Source organism: Scleropages formosus, chromosome 20 (genome assembly GCF_900964775.1).
Source record: "Scleropages formosus chromosome 20, fSclFor1.1, whole genome shotgun sequence".
Taxonomy (NCBI): Eukaryota; Metazoa; Chordata; class Actinopteri; order Osteoglossiformes; family Osteoglossidae; genus Scleropages; species Scleropages formosus.
Genome location: NC_041825.1, coordinates 19,843,095 through 19,855,110, shown reverse-complemented (window position 1 = coordinate 19,855,110; position 12,016 = coordinate 19,843,095). Strand labels below are relative to the sequence as shown.

Sequence of the window (12,016 nt, the reverse complement as noted above, 5' to 3'; positions counted from 1 at the left end):
CGTCGTCTATGGTCGACTCAAGCCTCTCCACCGCTTTGGAAAAAAAAAAAAGTGGTACTGTGATTCCGCATGGCACGTCAGACAACAATTGAGAGCGCTCTGATCCAATAGCGTTTAGCATTGTCAGATTGACAGTATGACAGCCAAATGGCGTTGGGGGGGTCACCGGGGGGACCAATCGCATTTCGGGGAGGGGGCGGTGCCACCCCTTTAGACACGCCCCTGCTTCGAAGCATTACCCTACAACGCAGAGGTTTGCGCTTTTCCGGGTTCTGTGCTCCGGCGAGGCAGACGAGCGCTTTAACGTTGCGCTGCGCAGGCTGCCATTTTGAGCAGCTCCGCCACGCTCCACTTTCACTTTCGTTTCTCTAAGTTTCACGACCGTTGCCCTTTTAAGGCGCGCCGCAGCCGTCCGTCCTCAGTCAGAGCTGCTTTGCCATGGCCGACGACACGCCGTCTTTGCTGAGCCTCGAGGACGAGCTCACCTGCAGCATCTGCCTGAGCACCTTCGAGCACCCGGTGACCACGCCGTGCGGGCACAACTTCTGCCACGACTGCCTGGACAAGACATGGCAGGACAGCGAGCTCGTTTCGCTGGGCTTCAACTGCCCGCAGTGTCGCGCACACTTCCACGTGAAGCCCGAGCTGAAGAAGAACACGGTGCTCAGCAATGTGGTGTCCACCTTCAAACACAAGCTCAAGAGCAAGAGCATGGAGAACCTGCTGTCGCTGGCCGGGGACGACGAGGTGACCAAGAAGGTGGTGGAGCTGGAGGAGGCCGGCGACGTCGTCGTGCTGTGCGACGCGTGCCGCGAGACCGCCGCCTCTAAGACGTGCCTCACGTGCATGGCCTCCTACTGCGAGGAGCACCTGAGGCCGCACCAGGAGAACCCCGTGTTCGCGTCGCACAAGCTGGCCGAGCCGCTGGCGGACCTGCGGGAGCGCATCTGCCCCGAGCACAGCAAGGTGATGGAGTTCTTCTGCAAAACGCACGCGCAGTGCATCTGCGTCGCCTGCTTTCCGCTCAAGCACAACGGCTGCGCCATATCCTCGCCGGACGAGCGCCGCATCGAGCTGGAGGTGCGCGACCGCCTCGTGTCCGCAGGTGGGCACAACGCAGGTGCCAGGGGGCGGGGCCCGAAGGATGCGTTTGCGTCATCATGCGCCTTCTCTTGCAGGCCGAGCTCAAGAAGACGCTCTATATGCTGGATGGAAAGATCGAGAAGACCCTGCTGATCATCTCTCAGATGAAGGAGCAGCAGTTTTTGCTGAAAGTGAGTGATTTCGCTGGATTATTTGAGGGTGTCCCTACCTTGCCCACCTCCACTGTTGCGGACTTGTATGTCATTGGTTTTATGAGTAGTTTTACCACGAGCAGTAGCTTGGCTTGTGAAAACCTTGCTTTTCCTCGTCTTGCATCCCAATAATCGAGAATATCTCCGCACTGAATCCAGTAACAATAAGTGCCGTTCCTAAGTATCGAACACGGACGTGATCTTGGGTTAGGAAGTGTTTGTTTTTCTTTAAAAACTAAAAGCACATACATGTTTTGATATACTTTGATCTATATAGTAGAGTTTCATCAGAGTGGAGTCAGTAGTTGTTACTTAATTCAGTCAGTGTGCAGTGCCACATCATGACTGGGAAAACAATGTGTTTGTGTTTCTTTTTTGAACCACCCTAGGAATCAGCCTCTTGCAGGAAAAGGGCCCTGGAAATAGAGTACCAGCAGATCCGAGACCTTATTGACACGGATGAGCATGAAGCCATGAAGACTGTGGATAAGGAGCTGGAGAATGGGCAGGCCAAACATCAGACTCTGGTGATGAAATTTGGCCAGAACGTGGAGCAGATGAGAGGGGCCAAAGAAAGCATCGAGAACCTGCTGAGACAGAAGCAGTCCTTAAAGTTCCTCCAGGTATTTCCGCCGGCTCATTCTTTGGATGCTGCTGCAAAACCCTAGTAACATGGAACAGAGCTGACAAAGTCAGGTTATTTTGAGATTGTCAACACATTATACATAGTGTTTCTGTCTAAAGTTGTGGGATTTTCAGAAATTATAACGATTCATTCTGCTATGGTGTGCTTAAGTGATGAAGCCTAAGCTTTTGATAAAAGCCTGTTCCTATAGAAGAATGCCTAGATGAGATCAAGGATACAAACACGCATTGGCTGAAGCCACTTGTCCTGAGTGGGGTCACGGCGAGCCGGAGCCTCACCCGGCAACACGGGGCTCAAGGCTGATGGGGGAGGGGACACACCCAGGACAGGATGCCAGTCCGTGGCAAGGCACCCCAATTGGCGCTCAAAAACCAGACCTGCCACACAACGGGCACAGGCCAAACCCGCTGTGCCACTGCAACCCCCCATATTATAACTACTATATCTATAATGTTTTATATATTATATAACCGTACTATGGTAATTTTTCCCCATATTTTGACATGTGATGCTAGCTGAATATCTACTTTCAACATTGCAATTTCATCTGTGTTTTAGGCTAAGGTTAACCTGCCATCAGTGGTGAAGTTTGACCCATATGCACCACGACTCAGCATCGACTCAAAAAATGTGGCATCCCGTCAGAAATCCGTAGAGCTTATAAAGCAGCATTTTGAGAAGCTATTCAATCAGCCAGTGGAGAGCAGAATTCAGCAGCTGAAACCAGGTGTGTACATACAATGTGTCTGTGTCTAGTTTTTACATATGAATCGCTGAGAAATATGTAAGGAAATGCATGCAAGCAAACCACTGTGCTTTTTTTTTTTGCATACACATTTGTGATAACTCAATTGTTGACAGACATCGAGAACACATCTCATTCTGGTAAGTTTTTGTGAATATCATCATTTGCTTGTTTTGACTTTTTTTGGTAGGAGTTGTACTTAATGGGACTAGTTTATGAGCATTATCTGTAAAAAATCAATTACTCTGTTTTTGGATTATCATGGGTGTTTTTTTTCCTCTCGTCTACAGCTAACAAAGGAGATGGTTCCACACCATCAAATCTGCCTGATATGGGTAAGTGCTTGGATGTGCCTGCACTTTTCTGTCCTTAAGGGTTCTTTCTGATGTGGTGCATTTTGATATTTTCAGTGGCATATATTAAAACGGTAAGTTTACTATTTGAAACCAAGAAGATGGGGCATTTTGCCATAATGTACCCATCAATCTTTTGTTCAGTATCATCTGTTTACCTATATTGTTATGCACAGTTGTACTTCTTTGTACACCGCAATGCACCACATGAGTTCGCGTGATTTTTATTGCATTAAAAAGTCCAAGACAGTGTATTTACATACACCAAGTTGATGTATTGATTTTAAAAAACATCTTCAAGGATAATTATCCTTTACATGGCATGCAACTGAGTCCTCGACCTAACCAAACTCAAAAACTTGGTGTGTCTGTACCTTTATAAGTAATATATCTTAATTGTTGCATAACTTGTTTGCTTAGCACATTACTTTATCTAAAGTAGAGTACATATCTTGTAATCTTTACATGGCCAAGTAAGAACCTTATACTTACAGGTACAACAGCAATTTAGAAATTGTCATTCATACTTATAGCTTCTTGGCCCATTGACACAAGTTTTTCATCAACTCATTACTTAAATTTGTTTGCTCTTCTAAAGGGGGGCAGCCAAGACCCAACCCAAAAGCAGCCTCAGCAAACCAAGGAGCAAGGCAGAAGCTAGTTTCAGGTAAAGTTGAACCTTTTTCTCATAGCTGTTATACTGACGAAAAAATATGGCGTTAAAATGACAACCTTATTCTCAATCTATGTATTTTTGTGATATGGCAGAAATGTCAAATCCTATTTCTGGAATGCATGTGCATGTTCGTTAATACAATACATGTATTTATTCAAAACAACAAAAATGATATACTAATGAACATATCAGCATTGATGGGGGGGGGGCTCCTCTGCACCCTTTGTATATGACATCCTTAACCAGCATGTTCACTCATGTTACCACAGAGAAAAACACTCGTTAATGTATTTCCCTCTTGCTTTCAGGCAAGAACAAGAAGGATGACACAAAATTGGACAGTAAGACGATAAACTAGCACCTTTATAGTTCAGTTCTGAACGTGAGAATCAGTGTTTTTAGAGAATATTTAACCTTTGGACACATTGATCATAGCCTAGTAAGGGTATTTCAGTTCAAGATGCCTGTATTGTATTACACTGAAATTATTGTACTGTTGTAATAAACATCATTGCATGCCCTTAAAGTATAAGAAAACCATACCTGAGAATTATCAGACTCAATCTATATTTGCAGTTGTAAGTCACTTTAAAAATGGCAGAATTTCTATGTTTTCATTTGAAGTACAAGTGTTATGGTGAAAACCTACAGAAACAAAGCAATGTTTTCCTGTGTGTCAAATGTCCTGAAAATTTTGATGTAAAAGCTGTTGGAGTACAGTATTGTGCTAAGGCAATAGAATGTGAAAAATCAACAGTCTAAGTAAAATGTTCTGTTTTTCCAGAGTCTCATAAGAATAAACAGACCAGTCTTGCCAGAGAAGCATCTTCAGTCCCACCAAAGACCTATAAAGAGCCACCAATGCTTGACATAAGATCTGGTGAGAATAAAAAACATTTTTTTAATGTACTATGGATGTGCTGTAAATACTTCTTGAGCTGTAGAAATGTCAATGTGCATTTGGTTGGCAACAGGACTTTGTTTGGACATGGGTTCAAATGTGCCGGAGTTCATGTGGAGTTTGCCCGTGCCTCTCCCCACGTAGAGTTTGCCCATGTCCGCCCACCCCATGTTTGCCTGGGTTTCCTCCAGGTGCTCCAGCATCTTCTCACAGTCCAAAGATGTGTTTCTAATGAACTGGTCACTCTGAATTTCTTACTGTGTGTATGTATGAGTGGATGACTGCTTGATTGCTCTGTGATGGACTTGCATCCCATCCAGGGCGTACCCTGCCACATGTCCTATGCTTTCAACATAAGCTCTGTACTGTACCCCTGTGAGCCTCCAGTGAACAAGCAGTTCATTTGGCTCTATATTAATTACATTCCAGAACATATTTGAATGCAATGGTGCTTCACCGTGTTGTGTATCACTGTGTAGCTTCACAAAGCCATTTTGCTTGCCGCTTTTGGAGTTCTTATGGCTTCATGCCAAAAGAGGTTTTAGTTCATTCCAGAATATATATCTTCAAGCAGATGCATTTTGGCATTAATTCTTCTTTTTGGTTTCTGAATCTCAGAAGGATGGGAATGGAGTTTAATTCACAATGACCATACTTAAACTAGACTGGTGGCACAGCAAGTAGTGCTGCTGTCTCACAGCACCTGGGTGGTACAAGAGGACGTGGGTTCAATCACCACTCAGTCTGTGTGGAGTTTGCATGTTCTCCCCGTGTCTGCGTGGATTTACTCTGGGTGCTCCGGTTTCCTCCCACAGTACAAAGACCTGCTGTTCAGGTTCATCTATAATATGTGAGTGACAGAGAGTGTGTTCCACTGATGTATGGATGAGTGACCCAGTGTAAGTAGTGTATGTAGTAGTGTAAGTAACCTTGGTGAATAAGGTGTGTGGGCTAATAACACTACACAGTGTTCACTGGAAGTTGCTTTGGAAAAATCGTCTGCTAAATAAATTAACATAAATGTAACGCTGATTCCAAGGCTACTGGTGGAAGCATGTTGATGCTGAGTAACAGAGGATGTAGTTGGCTGGGGTGTAAAGGAAGTTTTTCTGGTTAGGTATTATGCAGTTCTCCTTGAAAGTATGTAAAGCTTCTGTCTCCCTTAGTTTTATCACAAAATCATTACTTGATGAGTATCAGTTTTTCTCATTGGACATAATAGGTGTGTAATTGCCAGTTCCATGTGTTGCTTTAGAGGAAATCATGTGCAGTAGAATCAATGAATAAGCATTGTGTAAAAGTGAATAGTTTCTTAGAACATCTCACAGGGTATCCCCAACCGTCACAATAACAGTAGACTCTGAGGATCTCTGTCCACAGAACCACACACTTCTAAGTTAACTTTTGCAAACAGGTGTTTTTGAACTGGGTGAACGCTGTACATGTGGCACCTGATCTGCCTGGTCACGTTGTCTAGTTTGCGTGTAGAAATGGGCACTCTGTGTGACGATAGACCGACTCCACCCATACTTCTCGACAGTTGACTTGGCCACCGCCTAAGTCTTAAGTTTCCATGAGTCACAGCAATATCTGTGTCACTCTGCATACCTGATCCCTCCCAGCTTCTGCTTTGTTGACTTTTTAACTCGACGAGTCACACCAGTTCTGTATTTGTGGTGTGCAAACAAAATTGTTTTATCATGTTTCAATTTATAAAAGTGCATAAATATGTGTGTGCTAGTGCATACATTTTCATATACAGTAGTACGTTTTAATCTTTTTTTTTTTTTTTAAGGATTGGCAAGACTCAGCCTAGATGTCACTTCTGCAATGAAAAGAAGCGACCTTCTCCAGTGTAAGTTGACTTGTTTGATGTGCCAAAATTTTTTTTTTTTTTTTTAAATTAGAAAAAGCAATGGATATTCATTCGTACTCATCCTGGTGCTGGATTCAGTCTTGTTTCCCATTTCTGTCAGAGGAACTACAAGTTTGATGTTTGTTGCCTGATTATCAGATTCCACAGTGCTTACTCTGGACACCAAGACGGCACACAAGCGCATCGCCCTGTCGGAGAACTTCACCAAGGCCACGGTGTCCGACGCACCGGCGTCTTACCCCGACGGCCCGGCCCGCTTCTCCGTGTGCTCCCAGGTGCTGTGTACCAAGGGCTTCTCCTGTGGGCGCCACTACTGGGAGGTGAAGATGAGCAGCAACAACTTCTGTGGCCTGGGCCTGGCCTACAACAGCATCGACCGCAAGGGCCCCGCCAGCCGTCTGGGTCGTAACAGACAGTCCTGGTGCATAGAGTGGTTCAACGTTAAGCTGTCTGCCTGGCACGACAGCAGAGAGACAGAGTTGGAGAACCCCAACCCCAGTCGTGTAGGCATCCTGCTGGATTGCGAAGAGGGCACGGTCACCTTCTTCAAAATCAGCGAGAGGGCCTACCCTTTCCATACCTTCATCTGCTCCTTTACAGAGGCAGTTTACCCTGCTTTCTGGATCTTCTCCTGCAGTTCCTCTATCACCCTGTGCAAGTTGACCAACTGACCATAATGCAGAATTACGACTCCTGTAATGTGTATAAACATTTGTGTATCTCCAAAAAAAAAATTAGTGGGAAGGTAATCAGGAATTGATATTGAGTATTATTCAGGTATTTGTGAACATTGGTGTATATGGGGGAAAGAAACTAACAATACTTAATCATGCATCTACATCTATGCCTCTTTATGCTAACATAATGAACATGTATTTTCTATGAGATGTACCTCGCTTGGGAGTAAAGCATCTGCTAAATGAATATGTGTAAATTATCATTACATCCCACAGTAGGTCTTCATGCTGGATATGCTAGAGTTGTCAGTTTCTCTATTTTGGGTCAGTGCTTTGTTCAGTCCAGTTCTATAAATTGACTTTACAATCTTATTGTTGTACTTGGCAGGAATATGGTGACTGAAGACCTGTTGTAGGCATGCCAGGAGTCTACAATGTACGTTACATTAATTACTATTGAAAAAGCCTGAATAAACAATAGGGATTCATTGCTGTCCCATTTCTGGACCTTGTCCTCTGGTTGGTATAGCAACTGGAACAGCTGCCAGCATGAATGATTGTTTACTGGAAGGGTGAATCACTGTTAGTGTAACATTCAATCAGTCACTGGTTATTAAATATTCATCACTTTCTGCAAATCTATCTTAAGTATTTATAAACTGGATTAATTACACGGTGTGTTAAATCCTTTAATATAATTCAACGCAGTAGTTAGTGATGAGAAGTGGATGAAAGCTTTGACCCATTTATTGGAAAATGCTCATGTAATTGTGCATTTACATTTATTCATTTATCAGATGCTTTCTGTTTGACATAATTTGAAACTATGGACTGGATTATATTTACTCTGATCCTGTAACATAAGTGCTTTTTAAAAGCTTGGAATATGACGTTAGGCATGAAACAGGTTGAAGTTAAAACCAAATCATTAGCATTTCATCATGCAGTATAAGAAAAACAAAGTTTATGCCTAAAGTATTCAAAGATATTCTAAATTCTGTTGACAGGTATAGGTTTAATTCTGGAACTTGGTAAATTCTTCCTTGAACATTTGGGATCTGTCATCAGTTTGTCTTACAGTATAATGGTACTGTTAATCTAAGACAGGGCTAAGTACAGTTTAAATGAGAAGATTGGTTGCTCCAAAGATTTAGTTTGATTCTTAAGCGTACTTTTCAGCCTCCGGTGAGATATCATCGCTGGTGAAGTAGAAGACATGATAGTGTAAGCAGTGTGTTTATATATGCGGTCGGGTGACTGTGATCAGCTAGCTTCTGACTTTGACCCTGTAGCTGAGATGGAAATATATACCGACATCTGCAGGTGCTCATAGCGAGATGTTTCTGCAGTTGTACCCAAGCAGCATATGCTGTGGCTGGTAGGTTTAATGAGAAACTCTGTCGCAAGAAAATGTGTATCAGAGGCTCATTTCTGTACATGACAGGTTGAGGGTGTTCCTGTGGCATACGATCAGGGTGTAAAAGAGGACAAATTCTCGTTTTGATATAAACACCCTGAACCACGTGGAAGAGACCCGATACCTGTTTTTACTGTGACGATCAGAGAAGTACACTGTTAAATGCTCACATTTGGAGCGCAGCAGTTGTATCTCCCTGGCGGTGAGTTGGAATGGAATCCCGCCCTGTGCGTCGTGGAAGTAAGTGGGCACTGCGTCACTGATGTTGCGAAACTCATCCGTTCGGTTCGACCGGAATATTTAGACATCAGCATTGAGCGGTGGAACATGGATGTTCAGCACACTTTCGCAGTCGTGTGTGACTTCAGTGCAGTGCTCCTAGGACATGCCTGCTTCTGCAAGCTCTCTCATACTGACATGCAGTGCTCATTTCCACCCCCAAACACTGGGAACGGAAAATTATTTGAGTCGAGGCTCGGGTGTTTTAATGGTGTCATTTTAGGTGAGGTGCGTCGTGGTTTCATAAGTTGCGTGAGAACATGTTACGTGAAACCACTTTGTGTCGGTAGCTGAGGTGGAGCTGGGGTTGAAGGTCAGTCGGAATCCAATGTTCCACTGCGGCCTTCAGTGCATATTGTTACACCGTAGCTGGGTAACATGTGATGTATCATGTGTCACGCTCGTATACACGGTGGAAACGCAGGCAGTCGCTGTTATCAGAGTTGATGTGCGAATCTGTTTCGGGGGAGAATGCTGCGCCGGCAGCGCAGTGCCAGTGCAGCTCCTTAGCTTCCGAGCACTTTCGAAGCACAGATTGTGTAAGTGTAACTCTGCAGTGCGCTGCCTAACACCGGTCTACTTGACGAAACTGAGCTATGATGTGTAAACGGGTGGGCGAAATCAGGTTTCGGGCCAGAGGTTACGCAACGCCATTCTTTACAGCTTAGTGTTGTGGAGAAGTTGACGGGAAGTTTCCTGCATTCCATAAACCAATTACTGTTGTCTACTTCTAGACATCCCACAGCAATCCGAGAGAAGTGAGCTCTGTAAGCCTTCTTGTGGGTCATTTCCTCAGAACATGCTGATCTAATGGAAGGGAATCACATTTCGCAGCCAGCAGAAACTATTTCTGATGCTGCCCTTGTGCCGACGCTACCGTTGGCGCAGTGATTGACCAGTTACTTGCAGGGACTGGAAGAATTTTATACTGATGAGTGTTGGGAATGAAATAGAAGTTTGTCCAGTGATTTCTGGGCTTTGTACTTGAAGGACAGATTTTAGGTACACTATAGAGATAAGAGCTCAGCCAGGGAGCCTGTATCATTTGTTTTGGCTGGTGATTCCTTTTTTCAACCATTTGTAGTTTCAGTTCACAGAAAATGCAGCGCAAATAAATGCACTTATGCGATTCTGCGACTTAACCAGTAACTTTTGCTCTCTGACTGATCGTGTGTAATCAGATTTGATCTGTACAACCAAATAAACTTGTGCACTGTAGTAACATGTGTGATTCACTTTTTTTGGTATGAATCAGCACTTTAATGTGTGGTTGCAGTGAGAATACTGTAGATGTTATCGATTCATTTAGCTGACGTCTTTGTACAAAGACATTTGCAATGTCAACTTTATATACCGAACCACTTCAGAGTTTACCCATTTGTGCAGCTTGGTAATTTTTAGTGTTCAGGGGAAAGAATTCTGCTCAAGGGTACAATAGCAGGATAAGAGAATCAAACCCAATCAAAATCAAATGTAAGATGCACACACCTTTTTGGCCTTGAAGATACATGCCAATAAGGTGTGTGCATCTTATAGACCCTTAGACCCTTCTGACTCGGTGTGGGCTAAGAACAAATGTGAACAGTGACTGATTCTCCTCCTGACAATCCCAGGGTGACTTCTCCCTTGATGTCATTTCACTTTACCCTGGTACATACAGCACTGTATATAGTCTTCATAACTTTGGCCTTAGTATATCTTAGCAAAGCACAGTCATTAATTTCTGTGCATACAGAAAGCTTGCACCCAAAGTGACATCTAAGTTGATATATTTGATATTCAGAAACCATGCATTAAATGCAACTATACATACAAATGAAAAAATATGAATCACTTCTCTGAACAAAATTAAGGCTTTTTTAAATTTCCTACAATTGTACTCATATCTGGAGTTATTGTGAAGGCATACAAAACAGACAGGGGGTTCACACTGTTTCCTGGACTATTTATTGGATTAAAAGCTTTATTCCAGTTTGCCCTGATAAGATCTTCTAAACTCTAAAAATCCTAAATGTATGACAAGGCACTATATGTATATGTTATATATTTTTAATATAGTTAAAATTAGAAAGCCCACAGTCGAATCAGAGCACCTTGCCCTGCTTCTGTGCCTGTGAAAAAGAGGAAAGGCCTTCAAATGTGGTTTTTACTATGTCTGCAAGATCAAGACCTTGACTGAGACCCACTGCTTCTTACATGTATATAATGAAAAGGGAACATAGATGGAGCACTGGGAAAAAATTAAGGTTGCTTCCTAATGCAATTTGATTTTCATCCCTTTTAAATTAATTTCAGTCCTCATGTAACTTATAAGTGTCTTGATTTACACTTTTATCTCAACTTACAAACACATCTGGCACCAGAAGTCATAACACGGAATTGGTCTTAATCCACCCACTAGGTCACAATTAATAAAAGTCTAACATTAAAGGTAATCTTGGTTTATTCAGGAGTTACATTCCATTAAAAGCATTAGATAAAACTACAATGAATTAAAAATTTGCTGTGAGGCTTCATTCTAAAGGGGTTGTGGTGGCACGACAGGTTTGGCTGGTGCCTGCTGTGTGGTGGGTCTGGGGTTCGAGTCTCGCTTGGGGTGTCCTGCAACGGACTGACATCCCACCCTCCCAAGCCCTGCACCCTCCACTGCCCTGGCAGGGCTCTGGCTCAGCACGACCCCACTCGGGACAAGCAGCTGTAGACTTCAGTTGGTTGGCTTCATTCTATTTTCATTAACAGCTCATACAATACAACCGCTCAGTGTCCCTTTACATTATCATTGGGTATGAGGCTGGGTGGCATTTTATCCTATATTAAAGTCTACTTTAAAATGACAAAGTGAAAAATACTTTGTACAAAAGAAATTTGCAGATACATCCTGCATAACATCCACAGGATCCAGCTCTACCTCACCACTGACTGCCCAACTACTTGTCCAGGCTATGGCGACATCTCGTCTGGACTACTGCAACTCTCTCCTGCGCGGCCTTCCCGCTACTGCCCAAATCTCTGCAGGTGATACAGAACAATGCTGTTGCATAAGCTGTGCTTGACTTGCCAAAGCGTTCCCACATATCTCCTCTACTCATTTCTCTGCACTGGCTTCCTGTAGTTGAACCGGATCAAATTGAAGACCCTGGTTACTGCCTAC

The 12,016-nt window shown here is 43.5% G+C and overlaps 1 protein-coding gene across 3 annotated transcripts; it reads left to right on the top strand.

The window, feature by feature from the left end:
* Positions 1-70: 70 nt before the first annotated feature.
* Positions 71-10,076, top strand: trim25 (tripartite motif containing 25). 3 transcript variants are annotated; one of them, XM_018762149.2, is made up of 11 exons: positions 73-1,080; positions 1,179-1,274; positions 1,685-1,918; positions 2,500-2,668; positions 2,803-2,826; positions 2,977-3,021; positions 3,638-3,706; positions 4,024-4,056; positions 4,500-4,595; positions 6,412-6,471; positions 6,631-10,076. In XM_018762149.2, exons 1-11 carry the CDS (start codon positions 439-441, stop codon positions 7,161-7,163), a joined length of 2,001 nt encoding a protein of 666 aa, XP_018617665.1. In that variant the 5' UTR covers positions 73-438; the 3' UTR covers positions 7,164-10,076. The 3 variants fall into 3 exon arrangements, with proteins under 3 accessions (XP_029102762.1, XP_029102761.1, XP_018617665.1); XM_029246929.1 differs by lacking the exon at positions 4,024-4,056 and having other exon boundaries at positions 71-1,080; XM_029246928.1 differs by lacking the exon at positions 2,803-2,826 and having other exon boundaries at positions 72-1,080.
* Positions 10,077-12,016: the final 1,940 nt, after the last annotated feature.

Excerpts from the sequence above, each read along its gene's own strand:
- trim25 (XM_018762149.2), top strand. The coding sequence starts at position 439 with ATGGCCGACGACACGCCGTCTTTGCTGAGCCTCGAGGACGAGCTCACC. Across the intron at positions 2,669-2,802 it reads AATTCAGCAGCTGAAACCAG|ACATCGAGAACACATCTCAT; the intron begins GTGTGTACATAC and ends AATTGTTGACAG. Across the intron at positions 3,707-4,023 it reads AAGGCAGAAGCTAGTTTCAG|GCAAGAACAAGAAGGATGAC; the intron begins GTAAAGTTGAAC and ends TCTTGCTTTCAG.